Genomic DNA, 16,529 nt, shown 5'->3' with positions numbered 1-16,529 from the left:
AGGGTGGTGTCCGGGCACCGAGTTTGGGTTGCTGCCGAACACCGTGTACTGGTCTACTGGATGAGCTCGGTCGACGATCGGTTGCATGTGTTCGACATCGAAGTGGGAGCAGAGGAGGTGCACGAGCCATGCAAAGGTGTTGCCGTGCCATCACGCAAGCCATTTTGGATAATTCCTGCGCATCCATAAGTCTGCCACGTCACTTTGACACTAGAATAAAACAGTAGCATTTAGTTGTTCAATGACGCAAATGTGCCATATGAACTATGTACCATTTTTTAATAGTGTCTAAATTAAACAATATTCTAGAACATGGTGACAATTAACTTCAATATTCGTACGATATTAAAAGAGAGTCGTATATTTGGAAATGGCTACATGTAGTATTAGAAAAATCATCAGACGCTAATCATCCATAAAACATATCGTTAGCATGTTGCATGTGCATGTTGGTATTTATTTTTTTAATAAAAGGGCACAAAGATAGAAGATATAAATTTTATGCTCAAATAATGTTTAGTATGTCAAATGTATCATTTGTGACCATGGTTGCTTAATAAAAAAATTCAAATCCTTAGTTCAAACATCGCCTATTTGAAAACTTTGAGTGCTGAAAATTCCAAAACTACTTATTTTGCCACTCAAACCAAATCGGCCCAGCTCTACTCTCTCTGATTCCTTTCTCTCAATCTTTCTTTTTCTTCTTCTCCCTGGTACAACTGGTACAACTGACCACCCAATCTCCCCACCATTGGTACCTCCGGCACCATCCCACCTCCCTGCTTCCCCACTTTTTCCCCTGAGCCACCATTGCCACTACCTCCGCCCCTCACCGTCGAACTCCTACCTCCGACCATTATTCTCATCATCCAACCATAAATATGGATCGCTGGTGAGCTGCTAATGCTCGTGCTCTCCTCGTCTCTCGGTTTGGCCCGAACGCGGCCATGCCGCTCGGCGGCGCTGCCGCAGGCGTTTCTGCTCGCCGCCGGAGCAAATGTGCCAGAGCGGATCGAGCGGGGGAGGGTGGGGGAGGTGGTGGAGCAAAAGCACAACGGATCCAGCGATGAAATGACGACGGGCTCAATGCGAGTTTCATCGCGTGTCATCTGGCTTGGTAACTGGGGCCGCAGCGTGTCATGATGATAAAATGCTTCTCCCGTCTCTCCTCTTTAATTACCTATCACGTCAGCAAAATTGTTGATATGTTCTGGACTTAATGCTGATAAAAAATTCTTGACACTACCACTAGGAGTGGCCTAATGGTCATGGCAATGTTTCATGTCCCGCTAGATTCACCATAACCAAACCTCGTTTCAGATCTATATATGCAATAATTTGGTCTGTATTACCATACAAACATCAATCTAGATTCATAAACAGTTTTTTGGCAAAACGATCGTATCAATTTTTCTATTAATCTGTTCGTCAATAACAGCACCAAAAAGGGGACAAAATGTTTTACACATGTCTCTTATTTTACAACCTAATATGCCAGCTCACTTCCTCAATTCGAAAATAAAGAAGAATAACGTGTGATCAGTTCGACAGACATCAGTCATTGGTGACAATTGACAGCATCAACCTGATAAAATGTGAAACTGTTCATTGGCAAGTATGTCTGCTGTAAGCTGCAAAAGCAAACGAATTAATATACTCCGGACTGAGTAAAAAGGATCGAACCAATAAGAAGAGAATGTACCTTATATCGAGTACTATAAGGCGAGAGTTCATTCCATCGCTCGGTATGCAAACTACTTGTTAGCGGCGCTACCTATCGACTTCAGCTTCTGCACGTGGGAGAGTCGTTGCATGAACATAGCAGGCTGACTTTCAGCAATCCCCAGTGGGAAAGAATTGATGAAAAAGAAAATGGGAACCCTTAAGGCAGATCGAGTTTTTACCGAAATAAACTGCGGAGGGTCATCGATGCTAGATGAGCCCAAAACGATTTCGCGCTTCATTTTCATTGTAAGCTTGTGCACCGTGCGCAACTGATCCATTGGAGTGTGAAATGAGATATATGCACAACAGAAATCGAAATTACTATTTTGTAGTAAAGACACAACGTACTTCAGATCTAGTGGCTCCACCAATCATGAAGACGAAAATCCGGTTGCCTAGCCTCTTGAATTCACCTGATGAGTGTCTCAAGACTGAAGAATCACTGCCAATCCAATTTTTTATGATAAGGAAGTAGCCAAAGCTTGGAACCCACTGAAGTAGGTGTGTTACTCGAAATTCATAAGGCCCAAGAGGTCCAGACGGAAAATTATGTTTAATCACTACCTTGATTGAGAATCGCCAGAGGTCCGAGACTTAGCCCATTGTGGTGTCCGCCTTGACCTCATAGACATTGGCTGTGGGTTTTGTGGTGGTCCTGCCGTTGATGCTGTTTGAGTGGCACCTTGAGGAGCAGAACTTGGCTCACCCATAGATGGGTATTCTTTCAGAGGTAATTCACCTTTGCTCAGCTTCTCAATTAGCTCCTGTTAATAAATCATGGAACTCCAACTGTTACAACAGATAATTCAACATGTAACGAAATTCAGAAGAAAAAAATTGAATGTAGAAAAAAATATACATGCACTTAAGAAAATTTCTGAAGGATAAAGGCAACATACTTAATCATAAATTTAAATAGTAATTTTATTTGGTTAATGGTGAGTAATTCTTGACCGCAAAAACCTAAGGAGATACTCTCTTCAGTCAGGACTATACAACAAAATATAACTGCATGCATGTCAATCTTGATGTTGGAACGTCATATGATTCTCACACAAGGTAATATTTGTTGAAGACAAGGGAAGGTCAGTAAGAACATGCCTCAATAAGTGGGAAAAATCGTGATAACGCCCATGTTTCCTCCCCATCCTGTTTTTCTACCCTGGCAGCATTTTTCTTCTGGAATAAAAATTAGAAACATGTGAATACAGGGGAAGATTGTAGAAAGTTATTTCGTACAAAGTCATGACTTTCATCTCTATATGGAGAGAAAATCATGAGCTCACCTTTTGCGCATCAAATTTTAGAGAGAAAGTACCGGTCCTTGATGACTTTTTTGTATCTACACCTTCCAAGTATCTTAAACACTTTATTACATCCATATCATCATGTGGAAGCTTTGCTAGCTGAATATCAATAAATTAGCTCGCTGTCATATAGCTATAGAACAAATAACATAACATGAAAATTTGTCAACAAAGAATGTAGATGCTATTCTATAAAGTTTGTTAACAAAGATCCAAATGACAGAATAATCTTTAGCTTCTTCTGTAATGCAAGATGACGTTAACAATCTCAGTCTATACAGCCCAGACTTATCTCAATGACTCAATCTGGGCATTGGATTTTTTCGCAGGTAGCATAATAGATGGCTAATAAGGCAAAAGTATTTTAGATGAACTGGGATGCAAGTGCCCAATTACAAGATGTAAAAGCTACTCTTTACTAGCTTTAACCTCCTTCAGAGATGGATTAAACTTATTTTAAGACTATTACTGAGCTGGATTTATGTCCAAGCTTTCGCATCATCAGGTAGTCAAAATAGTTGCATGAGCATTTTCTACCTCACACACAAAAAATGGTGTCATGGTACCTTTAGTTATTGCCAAGTAGTGGTCTTAATTTATACATTTACTCCTATGCAGAAGCAATGCACATTACAATTTTATTATTCCCTATAAATAATCAAGAGTTGATATTAGCTTAGTCTGAAATCTGTAGTGTGAATAACCACATGATAATTTTAAGCACAAGTTGCTTTTGCATTGATAAGTACTAATCTGAGAGAGAGGCATATGGGAATTATGTAGGATTTAGCAACTAGGATAAGATATCACATATAGGACACATTCTAAATATCTGGTCCCTATTAATATGCCCTAAATTCCAATACTCATAATTAGTGAGAGCAAATCGAGGTTTACTCCAATGTCATTGTATATCTTTGCATCTTGAATAAGGCGTGCACTATTTATATAATCAATAGCTCATAAGCAGTAAAAAAATTATGTGAAATACCTGCATCAACTTTTCCCCTTTGTCACCTTCAAACTTTTCTGGATATACAATTGCATATATTATCAGCAACCTCAATTTGTTTTCTGGACTCATATCCTTGATAGTAGAACAAGCATGTCAAGCAAAGAACAAAATCAAACTGAAAGGGACTTAGCAGCAAGCCTGTTTTTCGTTTCTCTTTCTGAACAAACCTGCTTTGACCTAAGGATGCTGATCACCTCCTTCGCTCCTGCATCTCCAAAAACCAGATCCTGCTCTAGCTGCCCAATGTCACGGAGCCCATACTCCCTGATAAACCTATTAATTTTCCCAGCAATCTGAAAAGGAGACCAATCGAAGTTTTAGTACTCATCAATTGAAATTAGAGGTAAATACAACAAAGGTTGTTGTTCAAAGTAGCAGTTAGGGCCTGTAACCTAACAAACTTTATTTCTTCTATAAATGAAATGACACAACTCTCCTGCAATGTTCCAAAAGGATGTTGTTCAAATGCAAGGCACTGGGCCATATGATGCATAAACTAAATATGGAAAACATGCATTAAGGTGAAAACAAATGCCTTTAAACGACAACTGCTTGCTTTGAACTATATTCAATGCTTACCTATGTGGGTAAAACATGTAAATGTGGAAAGGACGATAATGACATTTCTTACCATGTTAAATAATTTATTTTCTACCGTGGCTGCAATAGATTCCATCAGGAGCGATGAACCATCTTTTGGCGCCCCTTTATAATTATGTACCATAAGATAATATAATTTGTTTTAGTGCTAATATAATTTTGTTCTTGCATCTGTATGAAAGTTAAGTTCCTGATTCCCTTAAATTTATAAATATAGGAAATGGTAAGTGATGACTTGTAAAGATAAAAGATTAAACATCAGAACAGAAAGCATACAGGGCAGATATTCTTTGAGAGCAACCATCTATCTCTATATGTAGTGTCAATTTCTCAACTTGATCACTATATTGCGGCAAAGCTTGAACGATTTTCTGCAGATCCCTTGTTGAGATTTCACCACCATCTCTAGTTGAAAATGGAAACACCACTATCATTTCTAATGCAAGAATTTGGAAATATTATGCATTTTATGGTCTGGCATCAGAAGCAAATTTTGTGCCAATACCTAGTGATAGACCTTTTATATATAATACAAACTAAAGCTACAGTTTAACTTAAACTATAGGTGTTTCTGTATCACTTGCCTTGCAGCATTAAATCCAAATAAAATCACTTGTTCAAAAGAATGCTATATGCTACTGAGATGCATATGGTCATATTTGACGTTTGAATAATTGTGCCGCAGATAAATATCCAGCACAAGGGGTACTCAAAAGTTGAGATAGAATATGACTAACATCAGCAGCCCAGAAGTGTAAATAGCACTATAACTAAAAACCATAAATAGCAGCAGTAACAAAAAAAAATTGAGGCATTCTTATGAAATACTGTACTAGGATACACCATGCCCAAAAAAATCACTCACAATTACATCCGAAATTGAGAAAGGTTATGCACCTTGAATGTAGTTGTGCTGCTTTATTCTTGGAAACAAAATTATTCATCTTTTCGTACAATCTCTCGCTAGCCTAGCATTTTAATTAGTGTTAGGAATAATACACCAAAATATAGTTAAGCGATCAAAATGCACCAATATAACACATAAGACTCACATCAGCTATGTGAGCATGGCGAAGCTCAAGCCAAAAAGGATCATGATCCTCCAATACAGCCTCCTTCTGTTCAGGTTCTGAACCTGCCTTTGATACCTTCCAACAGAAAATAACATTAAGAATAAGGAAACTAAAGAGAATTAGTAGATCGTTACTAATATGATATTACAATTACCTCGTATATGTATTTGGTACCATCCATTTCAAGTAGATCATGGCACATTGCATCATAGGTCCATTCGTGAATAACAGGTGCTATCTTTGCAGTCATATGAAATTGTTGTAAGCTGTTATGAATATATTGACGAGGTTTGCTATATTGACGATCTTTACTATACTTTTAAGATGAATAACAGGTTATGCTTTAGCACCTGATCTATAGGCCTGTCAACAATGAGCAGTTCACATGTCTCCTTCTGGGGAAATTCAGGAATTGTTGATTTATATTTTGACACAATATCCCAAACAGCAGTAGCAAGCCACTTTGGAACCATGTCAAATTTAGTAGTTGCGGAAGCATCTCCTTTTGGGGCCCGATACCGCACACATGGAAATTCCTGCAAAGTACTTAAATCAGCTTTCGTGTTTAATAAAAAAGGGGAATAATAAGGCTATTTATTCATAAAATAGCGTAGTAGAGCTAAAGGTCTAGTTGCCTCTGTTGCTAATTAAGATAGGAGATAGTCATAAATCAAGGAAATCTAAAGTTAGCATTGTAGACCACTCCCTCCTTTCTAAAATGTAAGAAATTTTAGTTTTGCACTAAGTCAAACTTCTCTAATTTTGACCAAGTTTATAGAAAAATATATTAACATCTACAATACCAAACAAATGCAAATGTATTCTGTTCACTAAAAGAGAAATTTTCTGTGCAAATATATTAACATCTACAATACCACTCCCTCCTTTCTAAAAGAGGAATTTTCTACTAATTATCAGTGGGCATGAATAGATTGTAACAAATGGAGTTCACTAACGTACTTTCAATGATGCAAATGTGGTCGCGATGCGAGTAGCCGTCGTGCTTATAGTATCGTTGAACGTTTTGGAATTCTGTTCACTTGGGCCATATAAATCATTCAGCGCCGAATCATGGTCAGTTACGAAGCCCTGCATATATAACAGATAAAGTTAGTAGTATAGTGATCATCGTATCATAGACAGAGAGCAGGAGACAAAGGCATGAAAATACAAGGGCATCCAGCATGTTTACTGGAATGGATTTCCTATGCTTTTCACTTAAGAAAATCATGAATATTTCCACCATACTAGGAAATTTTAAAACCATTTAATTCTTTCATAATGCAAGTGCATCTGTGTAACAAAACCAACGACAACAATGGTTTGGTGTCAGCCTTTGCTTGCTTCCTATATAGCCTATAAAGGATCAAAACACTATGCTGTTAATTATTTTTATTGAATGTTTGTAGCTGACACCGACCAGAAAGAGAGAAAATAATAAAGTGAGCATATGGTACTTTCATATATTAGTCTCAGAATTCATGTGAAATGATGTAGATTGAAAGCTGAATACCTGCATGTCAATAGTAAAGAATTCCAAATTCATCTGCAACCAATTGAATCACAACATTAGAATTTATTAGAAGAACTTGTGCCATAGCTCAAAACAATGAAAGATAGATACATTGCGAAATAACCTACCTCTCTTAGTGCACCAATCCGTGGTATTACACTGCTGTCATTCTTTATGTAAGATACCAGCTCCTTAGGAATCGGTGAACTAAAGAAGATGTATGCCCTAGCGTTTGAAGTGAAATCATCAGCGTGTTACTCAAAATTTATTACATCTGAAGCTTTTGGAAATGAAATTCTAGCTACAAAGTGGAGGTGGCAGCTCAACGTACTTCCTGTACAGTGGACATCTCCCAGACATATCGGAGAGAAGCATTATGACACTGCAGATTGCAGGAAATGTGCATTAAGAAGAGAGCTTAAGATGAATTACATATTTATTGTGCTACATGGTAAAGTGGATGCTGCCATGGGGCATAGCAGCGCCTACTGAAAATTACTTTTCTTTCAGTGGCTGCAGAAAGTAGATTGCATCCATTGAAGGCATCGGCTCCCTTCTCTTGAACAGATCTTCGACCACTGCAGGATATGGCAGTAAGATTACTATACATAAACTCCTTCAACCGATCAGCTCTGCCCAAGTGTTATTGACCAAAAACAGGTGTCTTTGAGGAAACGCAGTCAGAAGAAGATGGTAACAACCACCCATTTACTTTCTCCTAGATGATCATGCATCCAGGTCTGGGAAACTTACACGAAATCCCCGCATCGGTAATTTCCGCCATCTTGCAAGCATAACCCATGATCTTCACTGTAAACTTATCCATTATAAGAACCTGCAAATGTGACAAATTTATAGCACACAATCAATTCCCCTTCTTATCCTGATAACCACCGCAACTAATTAGTAGTGCTCAGACTGATCGGGGTACTTCCATAGCAAACGTGCCAGGATAATCACATAATTTGGGGGAAGATCCATGCTTGTTGCGTTAAAAAAAAAAGGAACAGCATTGTGAATAGCTAATTATGATGTGATGATTGGCTTCTCGACCGAAACATACATGGTGCAGACTGAACAGATTGGCAGTAAGCAGGGGATGAGCAGAGTATGCGTAAATCAAGCAGCTGTGCACAAACATCAAAAGTACCTTCCAGGAGCTCTTGGTCTCCTTATCCTTGTCCGGCTTCAGCAAGTCCTTCAGTATCCCTGCAGGACGCAAAGCAGATTGAGATTGTGGGAGGCGGCCATCGAAGAGCCGGTTCAGAGGACGTACGGTCGCGGCAGATGTTGCGGAAGACCTTGGGGTCATCCGCCGGGGCGCCGAAGTCCATCGACATCTCGCCGCCGACGGCTCCGAACCGATCCGATCGACGACCTCCGCACCAGCAGCAGCAGCAGCAGCTCCCTCACCTCCATGCCCCACGACTCCCACGCCATGGCCGCTGCATGCGCGACGTCGTGCCCGCGCGACGCGCTCGCGCACACGGCGTGTCCACGCACTCAACGGTCTGGCGATATTCGTGCCACCCCTCCAACTAACACGCGCACCCGCTGCATCGCCTGCACGTGCGAGCTCGATCCTATATCCTGATTTAGCCTCTTGTCGCTCCCGCACTAGCCTATATCCTGATTTAGCCGGCCGGCCGGGAATGGCGACGAGCGCAGTGGGTGCTTGATAGGTGCGTGCGCGCATGCCCGCGCGGGGTGGGGAGGGAGGAGGGAGCAGGCGACGCGTGGGGCCCGCCGCGATCCCCGTTGGGGAGGAGGAGAGGAGGGCGACGATGCCCAGAGGATAGGCTGGCTGGACGCTGGAGCGAGGACGCCATGGGCACACGACGTCGGGGGATCGGAGGGAGCGGCAGCTTGGTCGCATGCACGTCGTAGGCGCACTACACGACTGTGAATCTTTCGCGTGCATACTTGCGTGTTCTTCTCTCCCTGCATCCCAAACGGCTCCCGTCGTGTCAAAACTTATACGCAGGCTCCACCGTCATGCACGGCAGCTGCTGCACTGGCAAGTCCACGGTGACGCGCTCGACTTCATTCTGGGTGTGCGATGGGCCGAAAACCTGAAATCTACGTCATCATCCTAGGTGGTGTGGTGGTATACAAAGCCCATCACGGTCCGGCCCATATGTTCTTTCCCCTCTCAGCCGCCGACCGTCCTTCTTCCCTTTCCAAGATAGCCAAGTATGCCCGGCCCAGCAGACAAGTCCACGCGCGCTCCCTGTTTGGGGAGCAGCAATCCCAACTCATTCCATATCGGCGGCCAGGAACAACAAATTTATAATCAATTAAAATGAGTTAATCCATAAGGAAAACCACAAGTATTAAGCAATTACATTCCGTTACCTGGTATCATCATTGTGCATGCATAGTATGACATTGTTTAATAATATAATAATATTATCTAAATGGTAACAGAAGAGAGATCTTCCGCCTTATTACAGTATCATATAATTGGATCGAGAATTTGAGACTCAAATAAACAAAAACAACCCTCACACAGCAGAGGGAGGGCTAAAAACTGAGACGAGCACCCATAAAGATTAAACTTTGACACGGCGCTATCGGTAACAGATGTAATACAACATGCTCCACTGCTCTTAATTGTCCGCCAACGCCTCTTCACTGCCCCTAAAGAAAAGACATAACAAGAAAATATTAAAGAAAAAACAGCATCATAATATTCCGAACTGCAAAAGATATGGTGTACATGTTATCGTAATCAATATCCATACCTTAAAAAAAACCTTAGTCTGGCCACAAAAGCCTCATCCTGCACAATAAAGGAAACAACTATAGTAAAGAAAGAAAGAAAGCAGCAAAATGGTAGAGTTATCATGAACGAAAAAGGAACTAAATCACCATACATCCTCATCATCACTAGAGTCATCACCTCCAAATGGCATATTTCCCCACACATGCCCTCCAATGTATGCACGATTATTATTTGGGTGTATAATCTTCTGCTTAGTACTAGTGCAACCATAGCAACAACCTTCAAAAGGAAAGCAGGTATTGTCATCTAACAGTCAGATAACAAACCATACATAAACATATTTGAACAATAGATTGGCGATTGGAGGTACTGAAAATTGTATGCTTATTACCACAGTCTTGTGCACAAGCTGGTTTTAAGGTAGAACAAAAACATAAAGCAGAAGATTAATGATCATCAAGGCCGTCCCTGGGCATGTGCAGGAAGAGCGACCGCGCAGGGCCTCCAAATCCTATGTGCCTCCAAGCATAGAGTACTTTATACATAGATAGATACACACAGCACTCAGCAGCAGCATTGGCCTTTGAGCCATTAGCAAGACATGGTGTGACATCCCGGAAAAATTTACCAAAAAAATCATACGCTAAAAATATCTTTTTCAGAAACCTTTTTGTCGAAGCCCTAATTCCCCGGAACCCCGAACCGACACCCGAATCCGACCGCTGTCACGCCCCCCCTTTCTCCTCCCGCAGCGTGCGAACGTCGCGCGCGCGTGGCCGACCAGCCGCGGTCGCCGCCGCGAATATCGCCAGCGCGCGTCACCCCCTTTTTTTCTCCCTTTCTCTCTTTCCCCTTTTTCCTTCCACCATTTCTTCTTTTCCTTTTCTTTTTCCCCATTTTCCTTTCTTTCTCCTTCTCTTTTCTTTTCCTCCCCTTTTCTTTTTCCTTTTCTTTCCCTCCCTTTTCTTTTTCCTTCCTTTTCCCTCCTCCTCCCTTCTCCTCCCTTCTCCTCTCTCCTTCCTCTGCTCCCGAACGCCACACGGCCGCGCTGCCCGGCCTCCGGCTTCCGAGCCACGTCGCCCCCTTCCCTCGCGCACGCCCCGCCGCGCCGCTTGCCGTTCTCTACCGTGCCGCGCGAGCACGCGCTCGTCCCGCGTGCACCGCGTGCCGCACCACCCGCCGCGCCGCTCGTCGACAGGACGGCCGCGCGCCGCATCCCGCTCGCCGCCTCGGCGCCCGGGCTCCCGCAGGGCCACATGCGCGCCCTGCCTTTGCCGCCGACCACACCTGTGCGCGCCCACGCGTGACGCGAGCGGCACTACTCGCCGCACCCCCCGTTGACAAGCCGCACAACGCCGCCTACCCTATGCCGACCCCGCCGCCCGCACGCCGCTCCACGACGGCCGCAAGCAGCTGGAGCGCCATTAATGGCGCCCCGCACTGCCCGCCGGCCGCCACCGCTCGGTCCCCCTCCTTCCCACCACCTTACTCCCCTATAAATCGGCCCCTCGCGCAGCTCATCTCCCCCACAGTCTCCACCACCGCTCCTAGCTCCCTCTCTGAGACCCCAGCGCCGCCCCGCCGAGCTCCCGAGACCGCTGCCGCCCGCTTTCGTCGCCCCGCATCCTCATGCCGCCCCGGCCCGAGGTAAGGCCGGGAATCAAACCCCCTCGCCTTCCTCCTTCTTCCCCCCCCCCTCTACGACCACCGCCGGGGCTCGGGCCGGCCGAACTGACCGCCGCTGCCGCCCGGTATCTCCCCCTCTGTTTCCCGTGGGGAGAGGAGGAAGAAGGTGGCAGTTTGCCAAAAAAAAACCTCTGGTCCTATCTCTTTTCCCCAAAAGAACCCCCCCTTGTGCCACTTTTAACTGCTAACCCTTCTGCTCCTAGTTATTTAGGAAAACAACCCCCGTCATGTAAACCTAATATCAAATAAACCCCTACACCTTTCTAACATGCCCCAAATTTTTTTTTGAATTTACAACCAAGACCCTTCTACTACATATCTATTTTCAAATGAGCCCCTGGACCCGTGTTCAACCCCTGAACCCCTCTTTAACTCGTTATTTCATGCGCCAAACACCCTCCGATCAACCTGAAACTTTACCATGCCCTTTCTAGCATAGTTCTGGTCGTGTCATTAGGAAACCGCCCAGGAATATTGCTCCTATCTTTATAACTCAATTGTTTCCGATTCGAGCGCAATGATAAAAGCTTCTAGTTCATTCGCTTGATTGTGTGCTTGTTTGTATGCGTCGTAGAACACGGTGTGAACGAGGGAGAATCCGTCTGTGAGCAAGCGAACGAGGACCAGTTTCGCGACCCCAAACTCGAAGGACAGTGCTTCGATCAGGACCTTCCAGAAGGATTTGAAGATGGCAAGTTCAATCCCGCCCTTTGATGCATGTTTCTGTCCTAGTTTTTATGAACACAACCCGTTGGCCTGTTTTATAAAAATACATGGTTTTGCTTGAGAATACATGGTAGGATAGCCACCCTTGTTTTGTGATAACCATCCCTTGTTTTGTGATGACTATTCCTTGACTACCTGTTTTATAAACAAAAGTGTGAGTGTGTGTGTGGGAAGAGATAAAATATGGTTTTGAAAGATGAGTTAGACAGGATGGATGGCGTTTCTGTGCGAGTTGCCGTTGGTGTGCTCGTACCTGTGTAGTTGGGCAAGGACGGGAGATATCCATCTTGTCACCCCTAAGGACCGAGTTGATGTGTCATCTCACCTAGCTTCCTGTCGTGCAAACCACTTGACCGTTGTATGGGCAACGGCTTAGCATAAATCCCACTAGTTAGTCTGATAGCCATCAGGAGAGCTGAGAGCAACGGGTGATCAAGGAGAAGGGATAAGCTCTGTGTGACTTATGCCCCGGTTAAACCTCGGAGATAGGTCGAATGACCCCTTGATGGATCCCGTGGTGGCTAGTCAGGTCTAGCTAAGGTGGATAATGGCTTTGTTGGGATCTGCACCGATACTAAGGTGATCGTGCTGTGGTACACCTGTGGGTAAAGTTGCACATCTCTGCAGAGTTAAAATCTATTCGAATAGCCGTGCCCACGGTATTGGGCAAGTTATGGTGTGGTCACATAACTAGAGTTTCTCTCTGGGAATGGTTGGACTGGTGTGGGTTATTTGGAAAGTGTCCAGCAGTTATGCCGTGTGCTACGGCGGACGGAGAGTCCGGTAGCAGCTTAAAACTTGGATCCCGTGTGGATCAACATTATGTGCTCCTTGGTACTTAAAAACTGGTTTTGAAAAATATTTTCTTTAAACGGACCTTTGCATACAACCGAGTTTTCCGCAAATGAACCCTAACTTTATCCTTGGACTGTCCTGTGCATTGATTTCTGTTATGCCCCCCCTGGGGAGAGATTGGACTTGCTGAGTACGTTTGTACTCACCCCATTCTTACTTTTTACAGCAGAAGACCCACACTACCTCCCCGAAGACGTCGAGTAGGGTTTCATCCTGCACCCAGTCTTGCCTGTGGTTAGGGCCACCGCTAGAGTTCCGCATGGCACAAGACTCTGATGACCCTCTTTTCGTAGCTAGTGTAGTAGTGTGGGTTTTAGTTGTAATCCTCATGATAGTGGCGCTTCACTACCCATTACCGCGTAGAGTTGTACGGTGATGTACCATCTGATGTAATAAAAGTGTTATCAGCCTCCTGGGACTGATAAAGCATCACTTTTAAGTCTTCCCTGATGGGGGGGACGCTTCACATGGCAGCGAACTAGCCCAATAGAAAATGACTTCGACCGGCCACTGGACAGTTCCCGATCGGCAATTGTCTATCCCAATTCCCATCAGTTAGGTCTCCACGTCCGCCGCCATCGCCTTGATTCCCTCAGCCGCCGGCCGCATATCACGAATTCGCAAGCGACCGAGAGTGACGACCTGACGGCAACAGCGAGCGAGGTGCTGAGGCCCTGAAGGCTGAAGGTAATATTAATCATTCATTTTTTTCAATTCATTCATAATGAGTAGTGGGTCGATCTCTAAATGTTGTTCTTTTGATCTTTTCATCTAGACACCTACACCTACAGGAATAGTGTTCAAAGATTGAAGCCATGTCTTCTACAAATCATTCTAGAAAATTTGAATCGGGTTCGCAAAAGCGTAAGAAAAAACAAAGAATAGAGAAATTAATCCAATCTCAGCAAGGAGCTATGGATAGGTTTATTACAAAACGGTGACAAGAGTCATCTGATAATCCAACGCCTGACAATGATCCTATAGATCATCTAGAAAATAATGTTGAAGTTGAGGGAGCTCTCCGTGACAACACAAATACTCAAATAGGCAATAACAGTGAAGATTATACAACATAGGTACCATTTTTGATATATCTTATTGCGATGTACTACATACTACGTTATATCATACATTTGGCCTTATTTTTTCTAGACTAGTAGGCCTCATTTTTTAGTTTCGTACATGGCCTCGAATTTCCCCGGGACGGCCCTGATGATCATATAGGACAAACAAAGTAGTAATACTATATATTAGACAACTGGAGATCATATCCAACACTCTGCTACAAATTCACAACTACATCAACAGGTAAGTTCCAGTTAGCGAAAGCCACGAATTGTATCGCAACATCCTGTTGCAGTAAGCTTGTACATATTCAAGAGGTGTCTTGTAATGAGATGCAAAAGTGTGCAACCATGTAATATTATTCATACCGGCCAATACCATGTGAATCGCGAAGTTAATGTGGAATAAAAGTATGGAATACCATGATCATTAGGTGTGATCACGCAACAACAGGTGACCGCATAACCAATTTTTATCCACATCACTTCAGCAAAGAATAGATTGACGTCATCAGCTTTGTTCGCCTTCGTTGTGAAGTTAAAATGATAGTAAGTCTTAGCGTTCTCATACACCCAGTCCCAGCTCACAAAATCTTTGAGTTCATGTGTTGGGTGAAAGGAGGGGTGGGGGTTGAACCTTGCAAAGATTGTGATGATCATTATACTGGTCCGATAAAGCTTTAACCAAGTGACGCATGTGATCCTTGGAATTCTTCGATGGTGCATTGGGGTCTCTCTTTGGCGTGCCATCGGGATAGTAAAGAGCTTGTTTAATAAGCCACTCCACACGAGGATCTTCAGATGGCTTCTGGCATCTAATTCACATCAGAGCATTCTACATGATTAGCACTTTACTAGAAACACAGAGTATAGTACGGAGAGATGCATAGGTTTTTCCTATTATTTATTACTGACCAATGCTTGCAATGGAGAGATGAAGGTAGAGCAGAGTGTAGAAGTTGTACATTTCTAGGAGCCGCCGTTCGTCGAGATAGCGGTTGATAGCAGCTTCAGCTTCCTGGAAGCTTCCAAACGGTCCGCCCAGATCAGGATACATGTGGAGATATCCCTTCCGATCCGTCCTCATGTAAAAGTCCTGGTACCAATTCGAGGTGTAGACAACAGAATGGAAGGCCCGACAAATGAAGCCGATGTTGAAGACTCCTCAGCCGTGGCATGCAAACGCAGCACACTACTTGGACTGGCAGCGCTCAATTGTTCAGACGATGTAGACCCGGCAGCACCTGCCGCAAGCTCCTCCTCGCTGGATGGGAAGGAGCTCGAGGATCCATCGGTGGTGCTATGCGGCGGCAGTGTCCCTGGACTGGAAGTGATTTCCGATGATGGGAGCAACTCCTCCTCCTGCCCCGACGAGGATGGAGCGTCCGCCTCTTGCAGAGTCAGCGCGGATGCAGAGTCGGCAACAGCGGCCGCAAGTTCGTCAACCTGGATGAAGATGGGGGAAATAATCGATCGGTATAGACTGCAGAGGGCCTTACGAGATCCGCGTTCCAGAAATCTGCATGAACCTCCTCAAAAGAAATCTGCATCAATGCATGGCGGCGATTCCGGCCGGACCTCTGATCCTCGTGCTGCTGAAAAGACATTAGGTAGGGAGGCCAGGCACTCACACTGACATTGATGATTAGAAACTGGTGAATTTCTCTCGCAATGATCCTCGCACTGGATCCTCTTCTTTGCTGATGAGAAGAGAAGATGCTTGCTTGATCTCGCCGCCGGTGGCCGGGAAACGCGCGTGAATCGACTAGCGTCGCGCAGCCCTGGAAACCTCGAGGCCGAAAGTTTTAATTTGGGCTGGACCGCACGGATCCTTCTCGTGTCGCGCTTGGATCGTTTGGTGTGCGACTGGGTCTCGTTGTCCAGCCCAGCCCCGTCCACGCCGCGCTGCTTATGGGCCGGCCATTTGGTACCTGCCAGCCCAATAGGGGAAAAGGGCTGCCACGACTCAAGTCAAACCTCGAGGCAGACGACGCGCCGGTGCGCGACGACGGCGGTCGCCATCGTGGCGGAAGCCGCCGGCCGCGGCGCCTCGTACTCGCGCGCGAGCCACCAGCCAGGAGGCGTCAGGTAGACAGAGGCCAGCACGAGACCCAGATCTCATCAATTGCAACGCCGTCCATCCCGAATCACGGCCATGGGGGACGCGGCATCCTTCGTTGCCCCCGAGCTCCCCGAGACGGGGCCCCGCTGCCCGGAGTGGATCTTCCTCGCGAGGAGCG

The 16,529-nt window shown here is 44.6% G+C and overlaps 2 protein-coding genes across 2 annotated transcripts; both read right to left on the bottom strand.

Annotated features, from left to right (window-relative positions):
- Nucleotides 1-1,754: 1,754 nt before the first annotated feature.
- Nucleotides 1,755-8,629, bottom strand: LOC112890645 (probable protein transport Sec1b). Its single transcript, XM_025957497.1, has 21 exons — nucleotides 8,510-8,629; nucleotides 8,384-8,442; nucleotides 7,987-8,068; nucleotides 7,733-7,811; nucleotides 7,565-7,615; nucleotides 7,362-7,458; nucleotides 7,234-7,266; nucleotides 6,681-6,809; nucleotides 6,071-6,256; nucleotides 5,875-5,958; nucleotides 5,700-5,795; nucleotides 5,545-5,615; nucleotides 4,958-5,052; nucleotides 4,215-4,342; nucleotides 4,024-4,119; nucleotides 3,012-3,131; nucleotides 2,827-2,904; nucleotides 2,290-2,489; nucleotides 2,074-2,167; nucleotides 1,905-1,994; nucleotides 1,755-1,790 (listed from the first exon to the last, which is right to left on the bottom strand). The coding sequence occupies exons 1-21, from the start codon at nucleotides 8,571-8,573 to the stop codon at nucleotides 1,755-1,757; spliced, it is 1,968 nt and encodes a 655-aa protein (XP_025813282.1). The 5' UTR covers nucleotides 8,574-8,629.
- Nucleotides 8,630-9,842: 1,213 nt separating this feature from the next.
- Nucleotides 9,843-16,046, bottom strand: LOC112890644. Its single transcript, XM_025957496.1, has 6 exons — nucleotides 15,921-16,046; nucleotides 15,201-15,735; nucleotides 14,712-14,926; nucleotides 10,110-10,237; nucleotides 9,978-10,015; nucleotides 9,843-9,873 (listed from the first exon to the last, which is right to left on the bottom strand). Exons 2-6 carry the CDS (start codon nucleotides 15,374-15,376, stop codon nucleotides 9,843-9,845), a joined length of 588 nt encoding a protein of 195 aa, XP_025813281.1. The 5' UTR covers nucleotides 15,377-15,735; nucleotides 15,921-16,046.
- Between the last annotated feature and the right edge of the window lie 483 nt (nucleotides 16,047-16,529).

This window comes from Panicum hallii, chromosome 4 (genome assembly GCF_002211085.1).
Source record: "Panicum hallii strain FIL2 chromosome 4, PHallii_v3.1, whole genome shotgun sequence".
Lineage (NCBI taxonomy): Eukaryota > Viridiplantae > Streptophyta > Magnoliopsida > Poales > Poaceae > Panicum > Panicum hallii.
The sequence above is the reverse complement of the archived record's forward strand: the minus strand, read 5'-3'. Positions and strand labels throughout refer to the sequence as shown.